Raw genomic sequence first — 24484 nt, 5'->3', positions numbered from 1 at the left:
TGGCAGCAAAACTTCTCCTTCCTTGTTTTGTTTGTTTTCTTTTCTTTTGTTTTGTTTTTTTACCCTTTTTTCATCTGTAATTTTGTTCAACCTGTTCTTACAAGCCAAGCCCCACGGAGGTTCAAGAAAGTTCCACTCCATTTACTGGACTTCTAAATAGAAGGCATTTAACCCAGCCAAGTGATTAGACTTTTTGTTGCATTTAACCACTCCCTTCATGTGTAACTGGCTGCCTGGTGATCTCTCTGCTTTAGCCCATACTCATATTTTATTGCTGTCTCTTTATGAATGTTTCTCTTTTATCCTCTTTATTTTTATTTTTGGGGGAAGCATCAGCTTAATGATACATGTTAAGTGCAAGGAATGGGTGGGGGAGGACTTTTAAGACAATCCTTCCCTTTGGGAAATATAACAGTTCATATAACAGTACACTGAAAATGTAGCTCTAGTAAGGCTTGTAAAAGAGATTGGGGCATACAGTATAATGTAGCATAAAATGGAGTATGTGACTTTAAAGAAACTAATCTATTTTAGGCTAATGTTTTAAATTTTGCATTTGCCCCTTTTCTTTTCCCCCAGGTGAAATAAAATTGTGTTTCAAATCCATCACAAAACACTGGGGGATTTTAGAGGGGAAGTGAGGCAGGCCAGAGTTAAGTTTTCCTGTTGTACTTGCAGCCCAAACCTTTTACCTCCCCTTACCTGTAGACAGACAAAAAAGCAAAGTAAGTGCAATAGAATCTGCTTAATTGGTTTCCCACGTTTAATTTTGGAATAATTTTTTTTGCACTCTTGGTTTCCTGAAGAAGCAATAAGTTTTGGTGCCTGCTTGCTGCTGAAATCAATACAAATATTGCTTTATTATTTTTTGTTTACCATCTCCTTTTCCTTATTAACCTTTGGCAATGTCGTTCCAGGTGCCACGTTGACATTACTGCCCTGCCAACAAAGCAGACCAACTGCTTGGAGCTGCCTCTGGAAAAACATCCAGGGTCCCTGCTGATGCTGATTGCTGTTGCCCCATGTACAGGAGTGTCTATCTCTGATTTGTGTGTCTGTCCTTTGGGAGACCCCAACGAACGGCAGCAGATTTCTCAGCGTTATGTGAGTTTGTCTTCCTCTTTTCTTCTTTTTTTTTCTTTTTTCTTTTTTTTTCTTTTTTTCTTTCCTTTTTTTTCTTTTTTTTCTTTTTCTTTCTTTTTCTTTTTTCTTTTTCTTTTTTTAAAATAGTCAAAACTGCAGAAAAATAAAAAAGATTCTCCAGTCATAATAACATGTCCCCTACCAAAGAAAACTTTGAAATGGAGTAATTGCATTTCAAATGACAAGGAGATTGTCAGGGCAGATAGACCAATGCAACTTGGCTGTTTGTATTTGTTGAGTTTTAAACTAATGCTGTTCTTTGCAGACTTTGAATTGTATTAGGAGATTACAATGGGGAATGAGACACTGAATATCATGAAGAGATAATAATATACTTATTCTCTCTTTTGGGGAGATTATTTTCTGGACTTTCAAATGTTAGGAGATAAAGCTTTGTGATGACTTCCACGTCCTCAAAAGCTGGTCAGGAAGGAAGAAGTGTATCTCAAGTTGTGCCAGGGGAGGTTTAGATTGGGTATTGGGAAATATTTCTTCACCAAAAGGGTTTTCAACACTGGAACAGGCTGCCCAGGGAAGTGATTGAGTCATTAGTGCTGGAGGTATTTAAAAGAAGGGTAGATGTAGCTGTCAGGGACAGGGTTTAGTGGTGGGCATGGCACTGCTGGTTAATTGTTGAACTTGATGATCTTAGAGGTTGCTTCCAATCTAACTGATTCTGTGATGTTATTTAGTGCTCCAATAATCTCTGTTTCTTACTGAATTGCAAACAAAATACATATTTGTGCTTTTCTTCTTGCAGTGTATAAAGAATTCCTTTCGGGACCTAAAGGACGTTGGCTTCTTACAAGTCAAAGTTTTAAAGGCAGTGGACCTGATGGCAGCAGATTTTTCAGGTATTTTATTTCTGTTCTGCAGCATATGCTGTAATATATTGCAAATGATAGACTTTGTGCAGTACTGTCAGTTGATCAAGGAAAAGTAAATCATCCCATCATCTCTCCGGTGGTGAAACCTGCCTCAGGAAACTGAGATACCAAATGGCTTTGACTGCCAAAAGTACGTGGGAAGGTCCAGTGGATGGAGATCCTAATTTCCCATTAGACCTGAGCACTCTGACAGATGGCTTTACAGCAGCACGTCATGCTGAAGTGTTTTTTCCACCAGGAATAGGTAAAATAAGAGTTGATACAAAGCGATGGTGCCTGCAAAGCACCTGCAGAGCAAAGCATCTCCATCTTCTGTCAGGTGCCTTGTGAGTTTGGAGCAAGACTGAAAGATTTTGAGGTGTCTGATGTGTGTGGGTTTGGGTGATGCTGCAGGCTGTCACCTGAAAGAGAAAGCTTGTCAGCAACAGGGCTACGAGTGTGAAGCTTTCTCTTAGAGCTTGTTTGAGGTTTCAATTTGGGATGACCTTTCTGGTGCTCTTACTCCATGAAAAGTATGGATTTTCCACTGAGCTGTTCCTCAGGTTGTGCTTGGTCCTGACAGCAGTGGACACTAACACCTTTTAAAACCACAACTTTATATTGTACCTCTGGGGAAAGTCTAGGAGGTTGATACTTTTCTGTAGCGACTGCCTGGATATTATTATTTTTATTATCATCTTTTCCAGGATTCTGGAGACCTTTTAATTCCCCTCTCTATCTCACAGCAGCTCATAATTCACAGACACAGCATTGTGTGCTGTGTATTTGCTGACACAGTCATTTTTTTGAGATAACTTGTTGATAAAGGCTGGAAAGATGGTAGAGAGAAAACATTCTTGCCCCATTCCCTCATATTTGTGAAGGCATTATTGCATAAGAGAATGCTGCTCCTAAAAGAAGGAAAGCCCACGATTAATCATGGTACTATTTTAGGGCTATATTCAATTCACTGCTTAATGCTCAATTGGAAAATAGTGTTTGCTGCAGAGAGCAGTACTTTAAGGAACTGAATTTAAAAAAAAAAAAAAAAAAACCCAACAAAAAAACAAACCAAAACCTGTCAATAACGAAAGGTAACTTGTAAAGAAATCCATATCTAAATTGACGTAGTATATAGGTCCATATGGAATTAGGAGTGTAACTGCACCTTGCTGACTAATTTAATTTAATTTAATAAGTCTAGCACAGGAGAGCAGCCCCAGCTTTGCCACGTGCCAAAAGTTCCATCTAGAAATATGTGAGGTTTTAATATAGACAGAATTCATGGAAAGAGCTGAGCCCAGAAGGTTATTTACCCTCTGGAAAACTTTGCTGATGCTAAAGCAGTTGCATCAGTGATGGATTTGGCCCCCTCTCCCTCAGTAGTCAAACAGGAGCATGTGGGTGGATAATGAACATTGGAAGAGACACGCAGGTTCTTGATTCTGCAATTCAAAGACTTTTCATACAGAGTATGTGACACACATTCCTTGTGCATAGCACAGAATGAAATTCTGCTTAAGTAAAAGGTTACTCAGTCTGTCATTATATTCAAAATAACCCAGGCTTTGAGCCTGATTCATGAAGCAAATGACAAATTGTTTTTCAATGGCAGTGCTGAAAATATCCTAGTATTATGCTGTAATAGACCCACCAAATTGCAAAAGGATGCAGCCATTTTAGGTAAAAATAGCATAATTTCTGATCATGAAATGAGAGACATAAAGATTAATTATCTGTTCTGAGCCATTCATAAATGATTAGTGCAGCAATTATGGGCTTCCATAATAGAGCCCTCCTAGAGCACTGCCATATTTCCTGCATTGCCAAGGAGACTGCTCAGATTTATTGTTATTGATAAAAGTAAATTCAAAGTCCCAGCTAAAAATCTAATAAAGGGAAAATCGCAGAGGGAATCAGAGGTACAAAGATTTCCAAGGGTTAATAGAAGAGCAGTGTGAGCAGGTAGTGTCCCCTCTGTGTCACTTCCCATAGCAGTCACGAGCCTTAAATCCCCCAAGTCCTGCAGACCATTGGGTATGATGAGTGTAATGCCACCTTACACCTTATTCCCACAGTAAAGATTGGATTTTGGCGTGATTGGGATTTTGTCAGTTGCCTGTATGTTGTCATCATAGATTTTAATTGCAAGTTTTTAGCCTGCTGTAATAATAGTGATCAGAAAACACACACTATCTGCTTTGGTTTTGAGCAGTGTTCTGAAAATCCATATTTTACTCTTGGACATAAATTTTTGGGCTGGTTTCCAGACAGCTGTATCATATATGTAGAAGCTCTTCAGCCACAGCCAGCCCAGTTTGAGCCTTCCACACTTTTATATTCCTAGATAATAGTTCTGTTGACGTGGAAATGACTTTTTCTGCTTTGTTGGATGTTTTCTGTGTACGCATGAGAGTTCTTCTCAAACACTGCATTTGCTCACTGACCAAAAAATAGCATTCAGAATACCAAATTATACAGTGGGATTGTTTTTGGCATATACCAGTTTGCATTTCAAACAGTTTCTCTGAAAGGCTACATGCATTTTGCACACTTATCAGGGAATGGGCATGTAAGCTGAAAAGGAGAAGACAAATAGATTCCAGTAATACACATGGTCTTTAAACTTTACCAATATTGACTAGTTAATACCCACTGTTTACATACTGAAAAGATTCCTGTTTAGTTTATAAACTTCTGAGAGTAAGACCCTTAAAATCTCTGCATTAATGATACACAAAATAAGGATTAAGAAAAGGACAACTTTTGCTTGAATATCTTGTTTGTCTGGTATCTAAATCCCTGCATTGCTGACATATTTAGTTGCCTACATAGAAGTTGGGCTGGACTGTCTGTGGCTGAGTTGTACATGAGCATTGGAGATGAGATTAAATCAGATACTGAGCCAGACATGCTGATAAGGGGCACTCTGCTCACAAAGGAAACTGCTGAGCTGCAATGAGTTGGGAAAACTACAAATTCATTTAATGTGAGTGATCAAAAAATACATTAGCAAACATGTGTTCACCTAATAGATTCCATGTTGACATCCTTCTTAAGAGGGGAGGATTTTTATGCCTTTTTTGGTTTTGGTTTTGTTTTGTTTTGTTTGTTTTGTTTTGGGGGGTTTGCTGTAAGTACAATTCCTGGATCATGCATGGATTCTCCAGTTGATGTTGGGTTTTGTTTAAACTGTGGCACGGACGTAGAGCCTTCATAGCTTCAAGGACTTGCTCACATGGAACTAATTGAAGAAGTGCTTCTGATTTCAGTCAGTGTCATGCTTCTTTTCTCATGATGTGGATACTTAATCCTGTAATCAACTGAAGAAGACCACAGGCTCTAAGCAGAGGATAAAATAGGGAGTGTAACTGCAGCACTGCTCCTTCCCTGGCTCAGAACAATGGTGCTGCTTTCCTAAGGGCAGCTGAGTAATTGTCAACATGAACAGATCATTCTTGCTGTAAAGACTGAGAGATGATTCACTGAAAGTCTCAGATTTCAGGTATTAGAGTGAAGCCCCCTGAGTGAGCTGTAAGGTAAGTGTTGGAGTTTCCAGAACTGGGGATGATCAGAGGTATTGTTTTTTTTTTTTTTGGAAAGTTGTTCCAACAACTGGGCACTTCACAGTTGCTTTAGTGGATCTAATTTTATTTAACCAATCACTTCCTCAGCCCTACTGCAAGGAAAGGGTCTGCATACTAAATACCATAACTGGCCCACTTTTTTTTTTTTTCCTTTCCCTAGGCAAAAGTGATCCTTTCTGTGTCTTGGAGCTGGGAAACGACATGCTTCAAACACACACCGTTTACAAGAACCTCAATCCAGAGTGGAACAAAGTTTTCACATTGTAAGTGAATTGTTTTGGAAACCATGCAGCAACTCCAGTTATCAGCTTAACTGGGAAAGCTATTGACTTTGGGAAAAGACAAAGGTCAAGTTTAAGATATGTCATCTTTTTCATAGTCAGAGAGGATGTTGGAGAAATCTCAAATATGACTTAATTAAAGCCTTTTGCCTTTTACTAGCTCTTGCATGGAGTTTATTAATAGAAGTCATTAAAAGAAAAATTACTGTGATATTTATAGGAAGAATCATGAGTAGACATAATGGAGTCATAGCTTGATCCAAGAGATAATGTAACAGAAAGCTGAGACCAGATACTCACGCCTACATTTTCCGTAACTTAAAATAAAATATGTTTCATTGAACCTTGGTAGAATCCTTGTTTAATTTGAAGTAAGCAGAGAATTAGAGCTCTTGCTGGTTTTGGTATGTCTTCTGAGCTTAAACTAGTCAAACACGCTCCAAATTAGATGCTTAAATTTTTATGGAAATCAAGGTATTCTTTTATTTGTCACTTTATTAATAATAAAAGTTATAATTTAGGTATTGCTTTTAGGCAGCCCAATTTTTTAATCTTGCTTTATGCTGACAAAGTGAGTGGGATAAATGTCTCCCAAAACTGCAGCGGTCTGTGCAAAGGCTGGCAGTGAAGCATTTGTGACATTTGCATCTGTCCACTGGAAGAACAGTTTGAAAATTATGATCTTCTTTCTAAAGCAACATTCACAAATACCAGGCTGGATGAGAACATAAGAAAAACTATCTGATTTCTTTAATAGAAATACTTTGCTGGATTTCTGTTTAATTCTGGGGTGCAGCTGAATGCATGTCTCTTGGAGTCCTTTCTCATACTTTGTTCTCAAGAAGCTTCCACTCGTCACTGTTTTTTCTGAGACTGTGCCAGCAGATGAGTCTTGTCGGATGTTCAGCCAGCAAAATAAATCCAATAACAATCCAGATTTATTTTATTTAAAAAGAAAGTTTGTGTCTGTACTTCCTGTTGGTCTCAGAAATGGTAGCTATGGACTTTCTCTAACTTTCTTATTTAAGTTGCCTGGCTAATCCAAGCACCAAATCTGCAGAGCCAGTCAGGCACTCGCATCTCTCCTTAGATTTTTGTCCATTAAAAAAGAATTAATTAAGCCCCTTAAAAGCTATTGATGATTTAGATTTGTTTTGGAGCAGTGTGGATTGTTTTGGGTGGATGAGTTAATTTCAGCTGGAACTTTCAATACCACTAAAAGCCCTCCCCATAATATCCAGATTTTCTGCAAGACGCTTATCTGTGTGTGTCACTGTGCAGCTTTAATGCAGTGAAACTTTGAATTCAGCCCTTGACCTCTCCCAGTCACCAGCGTTCTCTGTTGGAGAGATGAGTTTTACACTGTTAGCATCACCAATACAAAAAATACCAAAACATCACTGTCTGGTAGTTTCCTCACCTAGTTATGCAACTGAAACATGAGGGGAAAGCCTGGGGAATACCCATCACTTGATTCATTTTGGGGGGGAATTTAATTAAATGCTAGTTATATACCCCAAGGTAATACAAACTTAATTAGTAAAACAGTAATCTCAGATCTTTGTGGAGGAGACTGTGTGCATGTGTATTGAATATTATTTTTTATGTGTCTGTACTTTTTTTGTTCCAGCCCTATTAAAGACATTCACGATGTTCTGGAAGTGACAGTCTTTGATGAAGATGGAGATAAACCCCCCGATTTCCTTGGAAAAGTTGCCATCCCTCTGCTGTCTGTAAGTTACCTTTACCCATGGCTGGCTGGGAACAAGTTGCATTTCTTTTCCCCTGCAGCACAAAACCCCACAGATTTAAACAGGTTTTGTGATCTCCCCAAGCATTAGTTGGTAGTGTTTATAGCCCTCCTTAGTGTAACAAGTATTGTCAGCCCACCTCAGTACAAATTTGGTTGATTGGAAAGCAAATTGCAGAAATGTCAGTACTTCATCAGCGCCACGTAGGTCTGAAAACATGAACACATACTTGAGTTGTTCTGTGTGTTTCCACATCATCTTCTGAAGGTAACATTTTCAGCATGTCTTTGTTCCATCTTGCTTCTTTTTACTCCAAGAAAGTAATTGCACATCGCAGTAGGATTGACTAGAGATAGCTGTTGTTATTGGCACAGCTGAGTGAAATTACCTAAAAGGGGTGTTTTCCACTCCACAGTGCTTTTAAAGACTGGTGGCTTTTGTTCTGTAAACAAATATGTGAGGAGTGAGCTCTACCATGGGAGTATAAAATCAAAACTGGAAACAAAGCGAGCTCAGGGGAAAGTGGTTGCTCTGGAGATTAAGGAGAGTTGAAGCTTTTTCAGAAACAGCCAAAAAAAGGCCAAGCTATAGAGAGTGGAACATGAAAGGATCATTAAAAGACTTAAATAGAGTAATGGGGGAAAAGCAGCTTTGTGTTTGGTAAGACTGATTTAATTTTGAAACAAGACTGGTAGTAATAGCCAGCAAACCAGATCAAGAGGACCTAAACAGCTCCATGTGCATGTGCAGAGTCACAGAAGGCTCTGGGAGTTTTTACAGTAACGTGTAGGAAGAACTTTCTAGGCTGTGACTTATTAAATCAATTAGTAGATGAGGCTTGGAGCATCATGGGACTCTTGTGTCATATTAGCCAAGTTGTGCAAACATGTTTAGCTGTGAGCAGGGGGTTTCTGTGAGTTGTGAGGCAGTGATGCTTTGCAGGAGGTTCCCTGTGCCGAGGGGAGGCTGTGACAGGTATTTGTGCAGTTGAGCCCTGTGCAAACATGTGGGGAGGTGATTTGCTGTACAAATTGTGGTGATTCCTGGGGTTGTCCCATGAAGGATTTGGACTCAAGGCTCCTTGTGAGTCCCTTTCAATGATGACATTCTATCATATTCTATCGTGACATTTACGCTTTCCATGTGTAACCCAATTCCAGGCTGTGGTGAGATGCTTTTGGTGTGATGCTGTGGGTAATAGCAGTCTCAAACAGGCAGATGGTGGATCCTGATTGAAACTGCAGAGTACAAAACTGCAGCCTTGTTTTGAAACATCCCAGTGAAAGCAGATTCACCTCTGCAGAAAGGCTGGCACACATCCCCCAGGGTTAAGGCAAGGGTTTGTCTCTGAGTTTTAGCTGTCGGCTGCTGCAGGAAAGGCAGTGATGGATCTGTGGGGCTCTGTCCCAGCAGAGACTGGAGAAATGGGAGATTTCTGGAGGGAAAGCAAAGGTCCCATCTGATCAAGCCAGGCCATATAAGCCTCACAGCATCAGCACAGTTTAGGTAAGGGGCCAGTCCAGATCAGATAGGGGGACTGAAATATTTGGTATTTCCAAATAAATAATGAACTGCCCAGAAAACTCTTGAACTGACTTAGAGGATATGATCCTGAACTAAGGAATGCTTTATAGTGGTAAAGAAATAGGTCTGTGTGCTCCAGTTTTGTTGTGATTTTGTCTAATAAGTGTATTTATTGTATATATGAATTAAAAGCATTGTGGCTTCTGAATCTCTTCACAGAAGTGTGTATTCACTGTGCTGTTCACACGGGTGTCTGAAACAGGGGAACCCCAGCAATTTGGGGATACAAAGAGCCCAAGACAGAGGAGTAAATGCTGAGTTCTCAGTGGCCCACGTGCTGTTGTGAGCTTTACAATCCTCTTCCCTCTGTGCCTCAGACTACGTGATCTTTTTGGGGATATTTCAGATAGTTCATCTATTTTTGTAGCTTGAGTCGTCAGTATCTCCTATTTTAGAATAATATTAGAGTCAGTTGGGCATGGAGGATTATTTGATGTTTACAGGGAGGAAAAAACCTCTTAACATCTTTTATTCCATTTTTGATCACTCTGTTAATTTCTCCCCAAGTCCTCGTATCTCTGATGTTCCTGGAAGAGAGTGGCTGGAGCAGCTGCTCTCCTGCAGACCCAGTGCTTGCCAAATGGCCTGCACGGTCGGCAGCAGGCTGTGTGGGCTCACAGTGAGAAGATGTTAGATTTAGATTTTCTGTTGATTTTATAGGCATTTGTCAAGTATCCCTTAGGAAGCATGTAACAAGGCAGAGGAGGGGAGTGCATGTGTGTGGTAACGTCCAAACTATTCAGTGTAGGTTTTTCTGTGTCCAAGGTTTGGGACAAAAAATAAAAAAAAAAATTGTTTATGCTTTCCCTTGCCAACTGATCTTCTTCCTTCCCATCCAAACTTCTCTGCCTCCTATTTCAATGAAATCTAGTGTAAATATACTCATCTCTGCTTCTGATTAAAAACATTTTGCACCTATTAACTTGGTGTGCTCAGAGAGAGAACTGTAATTTTCTAAGCTCTTTTTCTTCGAATGGGAATTTCAATGTATGTTGTCATTTTGACTGTAACTTTGAATATATCCTTTGAACCATTTAGATAAATATACCAAAAGAGAACAAAAGTTAAAGACTCAAAGAAGCCTCACAATCATGTAGATTTAATTTCTGTATGTAATCAGGCCTAATATTTGCCTGGCATTGAATTGTCTTTTGAAAATAGATGTGCTTTTGCCATTCTTTCTTCCTGTTAAAAATGCACAAGTTTGACTTGTGAGCTGTCAGCACGTGAAGTAAGTTTACTTCAGGAATTGTTCATGGATGACTAGATTCTTTTCTTGATGAAAAATTGCCTTGAATAAAGTATATGTTGGAGGGATATGAAATGTTTAATTAATATGACACCGAATTTTGGGTTGAATGTATTCAGTAGTCTCACACTGGCATTTTGCAAACATGACTACACCCTCATCATCACATTAACACAGGAATAACCTTATGGCACAAAAATCCAGGGATGGTGAAATTGTGTATTCTTTCCGTTCATCCTTGACTGTGATCTAGGATTGTTACAGGAACCAAATAAGAAAAAGAAAAAGCTGGGCAGCATGAGAAGAATTTTAAGGTGCCAAATGATGAATAAAGCTGCAAACCTCACATTCTGGTAGACGTGATAAAGCAGAATTGGATAGATTTTGCTAGCAATAAACTGAATTCGGGAAGAGAGGGAGAGAAGTTTGTAGTTTAACTTTTTCATGTTGATGAACCTATTGTATTTTTTTCTCCTTTTTGTCAAATTATTGTCCTCCTCTAAAGCATGTGTGAGGCCTCATCTCAAACACTGCTCTGGTCAGCCACATTCACAATTTACACTAGAAATGACACAAATTAGTGTTGCCACAGTATCCAGCAAAATGGATGCTTCTCTTGCCAGAGGTGACCCGTGGAGCATGGCTTGGCCAAGCCTTGGGCTGGCAGGGAGATCCTGGGGCGTGGGGAGAGAAAGGGAAGCCCGTGAGCCCTGAACAGAGCAGGCTTTTGTGCCACAGACTGGGGAAGAACCTGGGGAACAGAGAAGTAGGGCAAAAACTTTATTACTTCAAGAAAGAAGTTTGATAGGTTTTAGAAGTTTTGTAGGTTCTGGGAGACTTGAACTAATTATCAAAGAAGTCCTTTCTATCTCTGTGTTCCTTTGTGTCCTAGATCTTAGTAAAGGCAACCGTGTGTCTCTTTGTGAGGGTCTGTCTTTTTTCTTCTGCTTCAAGAGACTCCTATCTCCTAGAAGGCTGCAAGTTATTAGAGACATGGGAGCATATAGTGTGCTTCAATGAATTTGAAAGCAGAGTATATCAAATATCCTCATGTAGAAAGGCCTTTGAGTGAAGAGTTGTAGCACAGAATGGAATGTTTTTTATCTGCTGGATTATCAGCTCAGAGTAGTGCTCAGCTGCACCCCTTTTTTTCCAGCCAACAGGAAGAGGTCTATGAAATATTCTCAAGTGCCAGGCAAGGTCAGTAGCCAACGATAGGCTGAAAACAAGGAGTGTGCCTTTGGCAAGCTTAATTGTGTAAAGGATGGCCTGGATTCAGAGAGCAGACACCTGATGATTGCACTTACTTAGCACTTGACCATAAGTGCACAGTCCTTTCCAGGAGAAAGTTTTAGAGTTTGAGAAAAGTGTTTATGCAGTGGAGGCAGCTGTGAAGTGTGCTGTCTGTTCTGACTTTTATCCTGATCGTGAACTGGGATTTTTGGAAGGGGGTAAAAATCCCCCACATCTCTTCCAGGGAAAACAACGTCTTGTTTCAGACATTAGATTCTCCCCCAGCCACTTGCTGCTCACTGAAAAGGTATGAACAGGGATGTTGTCTCAAGTATCACCTAGGATCCTTGTGCCCCAGGGTTTTCAGCTCCTTCTCAGACTGGCTTGAAGCCCTCATATGAAAGTCCTGCCTGCTTTCTTTCAGTCCATCAGCTCCATATCTCTTTGGTCTTTGGATAGGAGTCCTCAGCCAAAAACCCAGTCTCCATTCCATTTGGATCCAATCTGGATCCTCCAGAGGGTTATTCAAACTGAAGTGTTTGGAGTAAAAAGAGTTTTAGGATGAAGGAACAGGCATTTTGTACAAAATTGGTTTGGTGCACGTGGCAGGACTGGGGAGGAACAAAAACCTCTTTATTCACCTACAGGTGGATCAAATATGTGGCTTGCTTTCATCTGTTCCTGAGGAAACACGTCCTTTGATAAGGGGAGGCGTGTGTCTATTACAAGACAGCTCTATGTTATTCAGGGCAAATGGGATGACATTGTGCATCAGCAATGAGCTCAAGCAGGAATATCAGAGGTCCCAAATGCTTTAGATGAATTACCCTTGGAGAGTGGCCATTACCCTCTCCACACGTCACGGGTGTTGATGTACAGAGGTTTAACCCAGCGTTCTTCTGTCAGGTCATCAATATATGACATTGAATCTGCATCAAAGCTGGATACAGAGTGAAGTTTTCTTAAAATCAATGTAAAAAAAAAAGCCTCTAAACCATATTTCTTTAAGACAAGAGCAATGAAAAAACACGCTTTGCTGCGTAAGGGTCCTGTCTTCTCCGTGCTTTGTGTCATATCAATCTTGGCTTTTGCTATTTCATTAAAATTCCCAAGCGGTCAGAAGGTTGTTGCTTAATAGATTTAGCATTGGCTGGCTACATCAATACTGTGTTTAGTCACATTTGTTTTACTGGGGACATCTGTGCAAAGAGTTTAGCAAATATATTCATTCATTTGAGAGGAACCTGGTGCACCTTGGACCTTGACTGGATGGTGGTCTCGTGTACCTCAACATTTCCTTCAGTTAAAGGAAACTTCAGGCAGTGTTTTGCCTCAAGTGCCTCTGTAGCTCGAAATATTTATTGCAAAAAAGAATTTCAGCTTTTCTTCCAGCTGATAATTCCCTTTTTGTGGTCCTGTATGGCAAAGGGATGTGACATGGAATATACAGTTCTTTCTGTGAAAATGTGGATATGGTTTTGTCTTTTTGTGTTGATCCAGAAGAGGGAAATGCCCCAAATATCAGAAATTCCCATGGGATGAAAATCCAGACTATTCTATTTCTGACAGTGACCTTGCAAAATGCAGCATGTGGGTGTGGTGGGCACTGCTGTCCGTCCTCGTGTTAATCCCAGGGTTGTGGGCAGTCTTGCTTGGTGGTTGAGCCCCAGAAAGCTATTAAGAAACTTTCAGAGAATGCAGGCATTAGTATTCAGTGAGGATATAAAGCATCATCAATAAAGGAATAATATTGATTATGTCTCTTAAAGGTGCTTACCTGCAGATATTTTCACATTTAATTTGGATATTCCTTTCCCTTCCTTTTCCCATAAGTAGGTGTTAAGCTGTTTTAGACACAGATATCAGAACTGCTCATTGAGTCAGATCCGTGTGACATCATCAGGTTTGTAACAAAAGGTGTTTGGGTGACAGAAGGAACCTGATTTTCCTGACATTCAGGTTCATCCTGTGATCCCAGCCCTGCTGGAGAGAGCATTTAAGCAGTCTTTGGGAATGGCAGAGACTGGGGGAAAGTGCCCAGAGAGCAGAAAGAAATAGATGCAAAATGAGATTATTGCAACTGTCTGTCTCTCAGGTTGGAGGAGGAGCTGAACAGAATCTGAGCTCTGCCCCAAGAGCAGGATGCAATGAAAATGAGAAGTGTTTAAGGCTCTTTTGCATATTCTCTTGTGGGCACAGCTGAGACATGCCACCAGTGTAATCTCCATGCAGTCATGGGTCTTAGAATTATCTGTACCTTTTGTTGAACCACACTGCCCTAGCACGGTGCCAAAACTGTAAGGGAGTCTTTTGTTTGGCTTCTTTTTCATTTTTTTCCTTTTTATCCAAATGAAAATGCAATGGAGACAGGCCATTTCACAGCCTGCCATTCTTCTCTTGTGCTTTTTTTTCCCTCTAAAGTTAAAATATCTGTATGAATGTTTAGTCCTGGGCTGTTATAATTGCATATCTTTTTCCAGACAGTTTGAACACTTAGAATTAAATATACTAAATAAATCTGACTCTAAAACTTTATTTGTACTGCATTACTTCCTGCCCTATTCAATTTAAGAATAGCAGCAGCAATAATAAGGACACCATTCAAGAAGTTTCCCAAGCAACTCCTATTTACAAATACAGAGGTGGAAATTACTTGTTGCTGATTTAAAACTTGCTGTTTGAAAACACCTGCAGACACACCCGAAATGTTTGATTCAGCTCCAGCTCTTAAAATGAGAAGTCTTTTCCCCAAAGCATTTTTTGAGTGCAGAATGCCACAGTATCAGCCTCAAATACTCAGAAACATTTCTTTTCCTTTTTCTATCAATTTAGCTCTGTGTCATATTTCTTTTCCTTGTGGGTTATGCTCTTGAAAGATGCAAGAAAGAAATATATCCCAAGGAATATAAAGAGGCCTTCCCACTAGCTGTTGCTTCTGTTGTAACTGGCTGAAACATGAGAAATATGTGTACCTGAAATACAAGGAAATTCAGCTCTAAAATTAATAACCATGGAGAATCCAGAATTAGGATATTGTGATATATACTGGACATCTGCATCTCTGCAGACACACTGGGAATAAAGTACATTCCATCCTATCACAGCAGAATCCATGAATCAAGGCTCAGGCTAAACCTGTTGCTGGGGCATCCTCTTGCACCAACGCCCCCAAACCAAATCCTTCTGTCTCAGTATCCCTGCCATCAGTAAAACCATTCCTCCTTTAATTCTTTAATTTGTAAAATTTAACAAAATCATTGTTTTGATTCAGTAAATTTAATTTTATTTTTGGTGGATTTTTTTTTTTTTTTGAAAGGGGCAAAAGCAGAGTGGTGAGGGAGCAGAAACCTTTATGATGGGTTGGTTGACAATGCTGTATGTGGCAGTTGGCCCGAGGACCTTCTGATGCCAGTCCATTTGGCCCTAGAAAAGGGTCTGATCACTTTGGCAACTCTTCTGTTTGAGGCAGCAGGACTGCAAAATGTGTTTTTTACCTGCCCCTTTCCTGGGAGCTGCAGCATCCTTTGCTGCCAGCTCCAGCACTGTGTGTGCTCTCTTGTGGTGAAAGCAGAGGTGCTTTGTGATCAGTTTAGTGTTACTGGTGTTATTTATTGGTATTAAATGAATTCCACATTGGTCTCTGTAACTGTAAAGCTGTGGATGAGAAAATAGGAAATAGCTGGAGTTCCTGGCTGTGCACCACTGAGGATGCAAAGCTGGTCCTTGTGAGATTTGTCTTCCCTTTCTACCCTTTGACAAGCTGCTTGGGTAGAGAAAGGGTGGAACAACACTGGGAAAGAAAGTGACCTTTCCCTTGTCTTGTGAAATCATTTCGTTCCTGTTGCACCTTTTTTTTTTCCCTTACTAATTTGTACCATGGTTTATATGAGTGCCTCTTCTAAATGCCAGAGCAGCAATAGCCATTTTAAATATGGTTGCAATTTCATGCCCCCAAATTTCCTCTGTTGTCTTTAATCTTTGATCATTACAGTCCCTCAATATAGCTTTTTGGTAAGCTGCAGTTTTTTATGTTACTGCTGTTTAGAATTAACTGGTCTGCTTCCTAAAAAGCCAAATGTTTAATCAATACATATCCTACCGTGTATAATAAATACATTTCTGCCATCATTTCTGAAGAGAGAATGCTTTTGCTTTGAGCCAAATAGTTTACAAAATGGCAAGGAAGATATTTTGGTTTTGGGCTGGTTGTTTTTATTTTTTAATAGATGCTTAATGAGATAAGGCCAACCGGTTGATCAGAGCAGAGAAGTGATATTGAAATTCAGAGGTGGGGTGGGGGGAGAAGTCTTTTACAGGAATTAGTTAATTTTGAACATTTGTTACATTAGCATTCCCTCCACTTCAGCCGATTCATTTCTTTGGATTGCATTTGTTTGCTGGGTAATAATTTGATAATGCTGCAATAAACTAAGCATTAAGAAGTGGTTTCGTGTACTGGAGTGTGCAATAGGTAGGTAAAGTTGTTGTTTGTGGCTCTTTTCCTAAACTTTGGAAGAAAAATCCCATTTTAAACTTGTAATAGCAGAGGCTGATTACTTCCCATCAACTCACTGGCTTCCAGGGCAGAATTTTCAGACTGGTTATTGCATGCACTGCTCTACTATAAAGTACAAGGTCTGAAAATTAAAGTTGGACCATAAGAGATTTAATCTGCAATTTTATAGGTCTCTTATCCAACGGTTGTTTTGTATTTCAGGCTCCAAGTATATTATCAGGGTTTGGGGGAAGTTTTTTTTTTATTCTTTTGTGCTTGAGTTATGATTATTTATTTATTTGTTTGCAGTGTCTTTAAATTACATTGAGGATTACAGCCAGGAAAATATTGATGCTTTTTCTCCCCTTCCCACCCCATACTATAGATTAGAAACGGTAAACAAAGTTGTTACACACTGAAGAATAAAGACTTGGAACGTGCTTCAAAAGGAGTCATTTACTTGGAGCTGGATGTCTTATTTAATCCTGTAAGTTGAAGTATCTTCTTTTTTGTTTATCACTGGTGCAAGAAAAGTGTGAATCTGAAGGATGAGGGTGGGGGTGAAGTTTTAAAACCAGGAGCCAAGCCAGAAAAATCCTGTCCCCGCTGCATCTGGTGGTGGAGGGATGTTTGGTGTTGTGAGTGAAGAAGATTTGGGCTATCAGAGCTGTGGCCCCTCCAGGTGAATAGGACAGAGAAAGGGCATTTCTGGAGGGACAAATAGCCACAAGAACATTAGGAAGGAGGAGGTGATTGCTGCAGCCACAGCTTCAATTGCAACAGCCAAAAGAGGGCCAGGTTCATTTTATTATACATTACTTTTAATACCTACTTCTCCCCCAAAAAGCTGACCCAGGATGTTCTCTTCCCAGGGTGTTGACAGGAAAATTAATGAGGCATGGACACAGTGCTTAGCTTTTAGGTGGCTGAGTCAGTTTATGCCCTCCAGAGTTTTACTGAGTTTAACTCCTATTTATTAAAGCCATCGTGGGCTGTGCCACAGCTCTGCTCCTGCTAAAGCCTCGCCCAATTTAACTTGTCTGCATTTTCCTTAGCATGGAATCATAGCTTGGTTTCCAAGGGACTCTAGAGCTCATCCCATTCCCCTCGCCTTCCCATGGGCAAACCTTCCCCTACACCAGGCTGGTCTGAGTCCTGAGAAACCTGAATATTTCCAGGGATGGGGCATCCACCCTCTCTGGCCAACCTGTGCCAGTGCCTCCCCATCCTCACTGTAGAAAATAGAGATTCTGAAATTCCAAATCTTCCTGAGCAGGGCTGCTGCCATACAACTGAAATAACTCCTTTAAAACTACATGGTGTTATTTTTATTGCCTTTTCTTTCTTTCTAGATAAAAGCAAGTATTAGAACATTCAAGCCCCGAGAAAAACGTTTTACTGAGGAGAACCGCAAATTTTCTAAAAAGGTGAAAACTGTGTCTGGGCTAAGCTTTTGCATCTGTTCCAGAGAGATTTGAATTGCTGTAGCACGGTTGCAAGAACAAAACCTATTTATGCATAAAATGCCGAACACATGTAAATTCAGTGTATTTCTGTATATATTAAAAGGTTTGTTTGTGTTAACATGAAATTGCTTTCTGATCTGGCTTGCATCAGTAGTTCTGCTTTGTGCTTCAGAGTGAGGAAAATGATAGCTGTGGATTTTGCACAGTTCGCAGCACTTAAAGCTCAATGAGACCCTTATTCCCTTCTGTGTGAAGGAAGAAACCAGGGCTAAATTCCTTATGCAAAAAAGTCCATAAGATTTTAGAACAATAGCCATTTTCTTTTTAAAATAGTGAGGCCCTCTAGTAAGTCTAAAAATCCCTATTTGTTTGTATGGACTAGTCCAAAACATGTAGAAAAGAGGAACAGACTACATTCTCCCTGTCCCTTTTCCTGAGACATTGGTGTATTTTAAGAATTGAATGAGGATAGAGGTGGGTTTTTTATATCTGGGTTGTTTTTTTTTTTTTCAGTTTTGGCATCAGTTTATTCCTTTTTTGTTGAATTTTTTTTTCTTTGTAAGGGATGAGGAAAATCTGGAAGGTTTGGGTGTAATCAGAAAGCAGACAGGAGCTGGTGAATGTGTCTGAAATAGAGGCTTTATTTGTAATATGTGCCCTGGCGTGTATTTGTAGCTTAAATTATCCCTGTTTCTGAAGCAATAGTAGGATATTAGTGTGTTTGATTAAACTCCTCTTCTCCTCCCCTCCTCCCACTCAATATTTATCAGATCTTATCAAGAAATGTTGATCGCGTGAAAAAAATCACCATGGCAATATGGAATACAATACAATTCCTTTGGAGCTGCTTTCTCTGGGAGTCCACGGTGAAGAGCCTGATAGCATTTGTGGTAAGTGGATTTCTTCTTTTGTTGCATGGGGCTGGGTGATCTGAGACCTGGAGTGTTCCTGTGCCTTCCTCCCCGCCAGCGCCAAGCCCAGTCTGGTTTGCTGCTGCTGCTGTTCTGCGGCTGCAGGGCAGCTTGGGCCACACTGGGCCTGCTGGGGATGGAAATCAATGGAAATCAGCCCTTCAGGAGCAGCCTTTCCTCTGCCTTGGAGCAGAGGTGTTCCCCTCCTGCACCCAGCACTGAGGATGCCCCTGTCCGTGGTGGGTGATGCCACCGTGCACAGGCTGTAACCATGAGGGGACTCTGGAATTTTTAATTGTTTTTAATTTGAAACATGGCAGCTGGGGAAAGAAAGGGCAGAGGATGGTAGCCAAGAGGGTGATGTGGAGAGATGCTTTTCATCTGGGTGATGCAGTGAGCTGATGGGTTTTGTCCCTTCCATCTTCCATTTCAATGAGGCATCACTTCACTGCATGTTATCAGTTCCTGCTCTGCCTGTGTTGGCATTGCCAGTTGCAAATTTATTCTCCTGACTAATTATACATTGTTTAAAAGAAAAGAAAAAAAGGAGAAGGCTGGTCAGTGAGTTCTAGTGCACTCTGCAAACAAAAAGCCAAGTTCTCCACCTGCCTATGGCACTTTTCATCTCTCTCCTTTTTCCTCTTGGTAGTAAACACCCCATTTGCAGTTTTCTCATAATCCACTCAAGCACAAACATTTTCTTCATGCTTGAAATGTTTGGCATGCCATTAAAGGTTGCAAAAATCGTTTTGTGGTGGTCCAGCATGCAGAAATAAAGTTTTTGAGTTGAGTGTTTATTAAGCAATACAACATCCACATCTCTAAGATTTTCTCCTGTGTTTACTGTCTGTGAATTGTAAGGTGCTTAAAGGCTTTTTAAGGAAAACACTTCAGTGTATTTGCCACAAATGGGTAAAGTAGACCACTCCTGATTGAAAGAATCTTCAGAACAAGGACAGAGGAGCTGTCTTCACCCTCTAAGTCAGAGGGATGGCTCACACAGATGAGTGGGTAGGATGAAGAGGGTCTTTTCTCGCTACTTTTTTGTCTTCCTGTTTCTTGAAGTTCATGCAGAAGATATTATCTTATATATATTATGTATAGTTAATGGCTGGAGAGCAGAGTGCTTGGTACCTCACGGAAGTAGGAGTGGCTGTGCAAGAGTTCTGTGATTGTGTCCAAGGGAATCAGATGCTGGGGCTGGAAAGAGAGGGTAAAATCAGTGTACAGCAGGAATCTAAGCACATATTTAAAAAGATTGCTCTTTTTTCACCAAAGTGCTTGTGAAGTTACAGCTGTCAAGTTCAGTTTTCCAAACCTAGGAAAAGTTTGGAAGGGATGGAGAGGCAGAAAGCTAACAAGGTGGGAAAATGAGTCTACAGAAAAAGGAATTTATTCCCAGTGAAAAGGAGTATGAGCAGGTTACAAGTTACAGGTTGATAACATCTTTACTGGATACCATAATACTCCTGGTTTCCTGAAAGGGAGTGGGTAATGGGAAAGGAATAAAAATACTCAACTCCAAGAATAATTACCACAGGCTTCTTCTACAACCCAAAATTTAAGTCTATCTGATTTTTCTCACATGGAGATAATTCAGCTCTGGCACTAAAAATGAAATGCTAATTATATATCTCTCTCTCACTATTTCCAGCGTGAGCGTTCATAGTATTGAGAATACGCACGCAGCGCGGTAGGTGCAGCCTCCCTCCCTGCCCGGGCTGGGTGGAAAATCCTCTCCTCATGTGCTGCTTAAAAGATGAGGTGAGGAGGATGCACAAAGCCTCTCTACTCATTTTTCAGCTGGGTTCATGGAACCCTCATTGGTAGCTTCGATGCCAGTTAGGCCCTGAGACTAGAAAATTCATTTTTAAAAAATATTTATCCTTACAGATGATGTCCCTCGGCTATTACCATTTTGATCTGGTTCTTCCCCTCCACTGAGGGAGGAGGAGGAAGACAAGCTGACTGTGCAATCCTGAGAGCCTTGTTTCCTTCAGCAATGAGGCAAAACCCACTGCCAGACAGATAAAATATTTGTGAGGTTGTCAGAGGACAAGCAATAGCCAAGGACATGGAATCTTTCACCTTCCTGTTTTAGTTTTCCCTCCCCATTAGTGTGGCAGCTCATGGTGTGACAAGGACATCAGCTGCTTTTGGGGGTGTAAGAGGAAAAGAGGGACAGGTAAAGACGGGGGGAAACAGAGGACAGCACGGGCAGGACACAAGTAAATGAGAAAAATGCTCTGACTCTGTTTCCTCATTTATAAGATTCATCATCCCAGGCTAAATTTCTTTATTAGGATGTAATGGTGAGAGGAGACAGTCCAAGAACATGTGAGTAGATGAATTTTTTTGTGCTATAAAAATGTAATCACATTTTTCATCAGCGTTCTGTGCTTTTAATCTGATGATTTTTCATCTGAGTTAATTGTATAGGCACAGAGGACACTGGGCTCTGCTGAAGCACATGTAAAATCAGAATTTTTTCAGGCTTAGTTGTTTAAGAAAGAGGGTTGAAAGAGAGATGAGATGAAGAGCAGAATTTCACTTTTGGTGATGTTTGCCCTGTGCATAAAGGATTTGGTGGAAATGGTGTCACACAACCAGAGAAAACATCCTGGGTCAGGAAAGGGTCACACCCAGGATTTCTGGGTTCTTCATAGTTTAGCTCTCTTCACTGGTCTGGTGTGAAAAATGGTCACACATGGTTGTGTGTGCTTGAGAATATCAGGAATATTCTCCCACGTGAAAAATGTTGCCTGTAGAGATGACAGGTTCATATACCAAGAGACACCTTTAAGCACTTTGTGTATTCTTCTTCATCTGTTCAGGGTTTGGGGGGGTTTGTAGATTTTTAAGACCAAAAAGACCTTCAAACATTCCTTTCTGTTTAAACTTAATATAGTTATCTCTGTATTCAACCCAATATGTTGTTTTGATGGAAACATACGTCACTAAAAGCTCTTTATTTTGAAGATACCTGGACACACAGTTCAATACATCCCTGTATGGTCCTTCTCGTGTGCCTGACACACTTCACACCCCACCTTGGACATTTTTCTACCAGTTTGCAGTCTCAATGTTGTAGTTTTAGCCTGCTCCTCTTCACTCCTTCCTCGTCACACTTTTCCCCATTGAGACATCACATCCACACACAAAAAGCTGGAGTTGTGTGGTATAATGTGCCTGGGGGAATGTCTGCTTACAACTCAGCATGTAAGTCTGATTATAACCTGTTTGTTTCTCCCACTCATGCATACAATCACTTGTTTTCTTGCCTTCCTCTTGCACACTTAAACCAAAATTTTGAAGCTTCCTTCTGTATGCAAACCCTCCCTGCCTGCTTTGCTCCCCCTTTGCTGGTTGTGGAAATGAAGTCTGTAATAACCAAACCATTCTTACTGTATTATATGTATTCTTAAAATATTTAAAAGTTAATTTTAGTCACAATGATTTTCATGAGGAATTATGCATCATTGCACATTGTGCTTGTGATTTTATACAACATAATTACACCTTCTATTGACAGTTTTCTCTGCATTAATGGTAATTATGCCATTTAATGAAATTACAGTAATTGCATTAGAAAAAAAATCTGGTGCAAATTAAAAGGATATATTGACTGGAATTTTTGCTATCATATATATATATTTTTAAAGTTTGTATGATAGTTGCAGGAGACGTTGACAGGATCAGGCAAACGATGGGAAACCAGGCACCAGAGCACCTCTGGTGTGACTGGCAGTGCTGCTGCTGAATTCCTTCAGGGTCCCTGCACACTCACCCATGCCAGAATACTTCATTTTCACTGGCAGCATTTCCCACTCTAGCAGGTTTAGGCTTCTTGCTGATCCAGGCTGGGGACAGGTGGGAGGGATTTTTCCAGCTCAGCCCTTGCTGGCAGCCAGGGCCAGCCAGACAAGGAATGCAGCAGGCACAGGCGGTATTTATTTACTTTGCAGTGACATTGCACTGTGTCTACTAATTATTTTATGATGGCTTAGTACCGGGAGGAAGGGGAGGAATGTGTGGTGATGCAGCATAATGTGCTGGGAATGTGGGGCTTGTGGTCAAACTCACTGCAGCTATTTAATGGGGGCAGCTGGGAAAATGACAGGCATGGGATGGATCATTTTGGAGCATTTTGGGCTTCCCAGAAAGCTGGCTGATCAAGAGTAAGGAAGCTCTTGGGGCTGTGGATGCAGCAGCACAACCCAAATGTAAGTTTTTGTGCTGCTTGCTGCAGAGGTGGGATTTTGTCTCTGTTCTCCATTGAGATCTCTTTAAAGCCAGAAGGGTGCCTGGGTTTTGGCACCATCCCCCTGGGCTGTGGGAAGGTGGGAGGCTGAGCAGCCCCAGGGCTGGCTGAGGCTGCAGGGTGTGCTTTGCTCTGCCAGTTTGCTTCAGGTCTCACATGGGGCAGTGCAGAGAGAGGGGACAGAGCCTGCAGCCTGTGAACTCCTGGGCATCTCCACTGAGTGTGGGATTGAACACTGCCACTTCAGCTCCTGATACAGGAGCTGGATCTGAGCCCAGCTAAGCTCATCTCAGACACCAGATACCAATCATCTTACTAGACATGAACAATTTTTGATCCCTCTTGAGCTGGGCTATATTTATGGTGATGAACTACAGGCAAAAGGGCATTTGCTTGTTGACAGTATCCTCTAAAATTGCTAATTGCCTATCAGTAAGAGGGAAATGTTCTTTATTCCCTCAGGAAGGATATTTGTTAACTCAAAATCTGAGCCTTCTGGAGTTTACTTGGGGTAAATCTCTCATTCTGTATGTGGACAAGTGTCTCCTGCATGTGATGGTTTGGCTTTCCAGAGCAAAGTACAAAATGTTCCAGCCCTGTTTGTACTGAGCATAATTCAGCTCTGGACATGACAACAATATATGGGTAAAACATCCAGTTTAACTCCTGCATTGTTTTGCAACATAGTGATTTATTTTATTTTGTTTCTCCCTTGATGGGAGGGTAGTTATAGATCAATAAGAAGAAATTCTTGGGATGAAGGTTTCACAGGGAACATGAGAAATCTGTGGAGAAGGGAGACCAGTAGCAGCTATGGAATAAGATAGAGTCACCAAACCTCTTTTGCACCTCTGGCCAACCAAGCAGAAGAGAGAGGTTTAATTTAACTGAGTATTTACCAGTAGGTGGTAATAAGTCACTCTTCTGTAGGGTGGGGAAGCAAGATGTGCTCTCACATGAGCTCCCCTAAAATATTTCTTATTTTCCCTGTGGATTGCCTGCTAATTTTGAACAAGCAGTTCCCTGATACCAAGCACAACCTGTGCCATGGCTACATGTGTAACTGATGAGAAGGGTCAAGTCTTTTTTCCTACCCCACTTTTTTTTCATCCTCACAGCTGAAGATGAAATATAAATCATTGTTCCCAAACTATTCGGGAACAGCATTAAAGAAATGGTAGATTAAAATGTCTCCACATTAAAAAGCTAAATAAAATGAATAGATGTAATCCTAAAGAGAGAAGAATGAGTATTCTTCAAACACTGAATAGGGGACTTGGAAGAAGAAAAAACTTAAAAAAGAAAAAAAAAAAAAAAAAGAAAGGAAAAAGTATTAATGCAAAAGAGATGGGCTTTACATCCGCTTTAGTGTAGAGCTTTTGCTAAGGGCTGTTCTCAGCCCGTTTGCAGCTTGTGTTTTGCTGCAGTTTTAAAGAAGCAGTCGGCAAAGGAACGCAGGCAGTTTCTATTTAAATAGGGGAGCTGTAAAATAACACTTCTGCAGAAATTCGTTCATTTTAAGGCTAGAGCTGGTGCTGGAGGAGCAGCAAGAGGCAGGTTTCAGGAATTTGACCTAGTAAGTAATTCTTCAGAGCCCCCAACATTTCTTCCCCTCTCTCCCTCTGCAAATCCCTGGCAAAGGCACATCTTTAAAATC

At 40.6% G+C, this 24484-nt stretch overlaps 1 protein-coding gene across 4 annotated transcripts in view; it reads left to right on the top strand.

The window, feature by feature from the left end:
- The window catches only part of MCTP2 (multiple C2 and transmembrane domain containing 2), a 116470-nt gene that overhangs the window by 53016 nt on the left and 38970 nt on the right, over positions 1–24484 (top strand). For all 4 annotated transcript variants that reach the window (XM_063412108.1, XM_063412110.1, XM_063412109.1 and 1 more), the window contains 7 exons: positions 918–1104; positions 1904–1997; positions 5757–5859; positions 7508–7610; positions 16575–16676; positions 17542–17616; positions 18426–18545. In XM_063412108.1, coding sequence (XP_063268178.1) covers positions 918–1104; positions 1904–1997; positions 5757–5859; positions 7508–7610; positions 16575–16676; positions 17542–17616; positions 18426–18545 — 784 coding nt within the window. The remainder of the gene's footprint in view (positions 1–917; positions 1105–1903; positions 1998–5756; positions 5860–7507; positions 7611–16574; positions 16677–17541; positions 17617–18425; positions 18546–24484) is intronic.

This window comes from Prinia subflava, chromosome 15, assembly GCF_021018805.1.
Source record: "Prinia subflava isolate CZ2003 ecotype Zambia chromosome 15, Cam_Psub_1.2, whole genome shotgun sequence".
Classification (NCBI taxonomy): Eukaryota; Metazoa; Chordata; class Aves; order Passeriformes; family Cisticolidae; genus Prinia; species Prinia subflava.
This window is presented reverse-complemented; position numbering and strand designations above follow the sequence as displayed.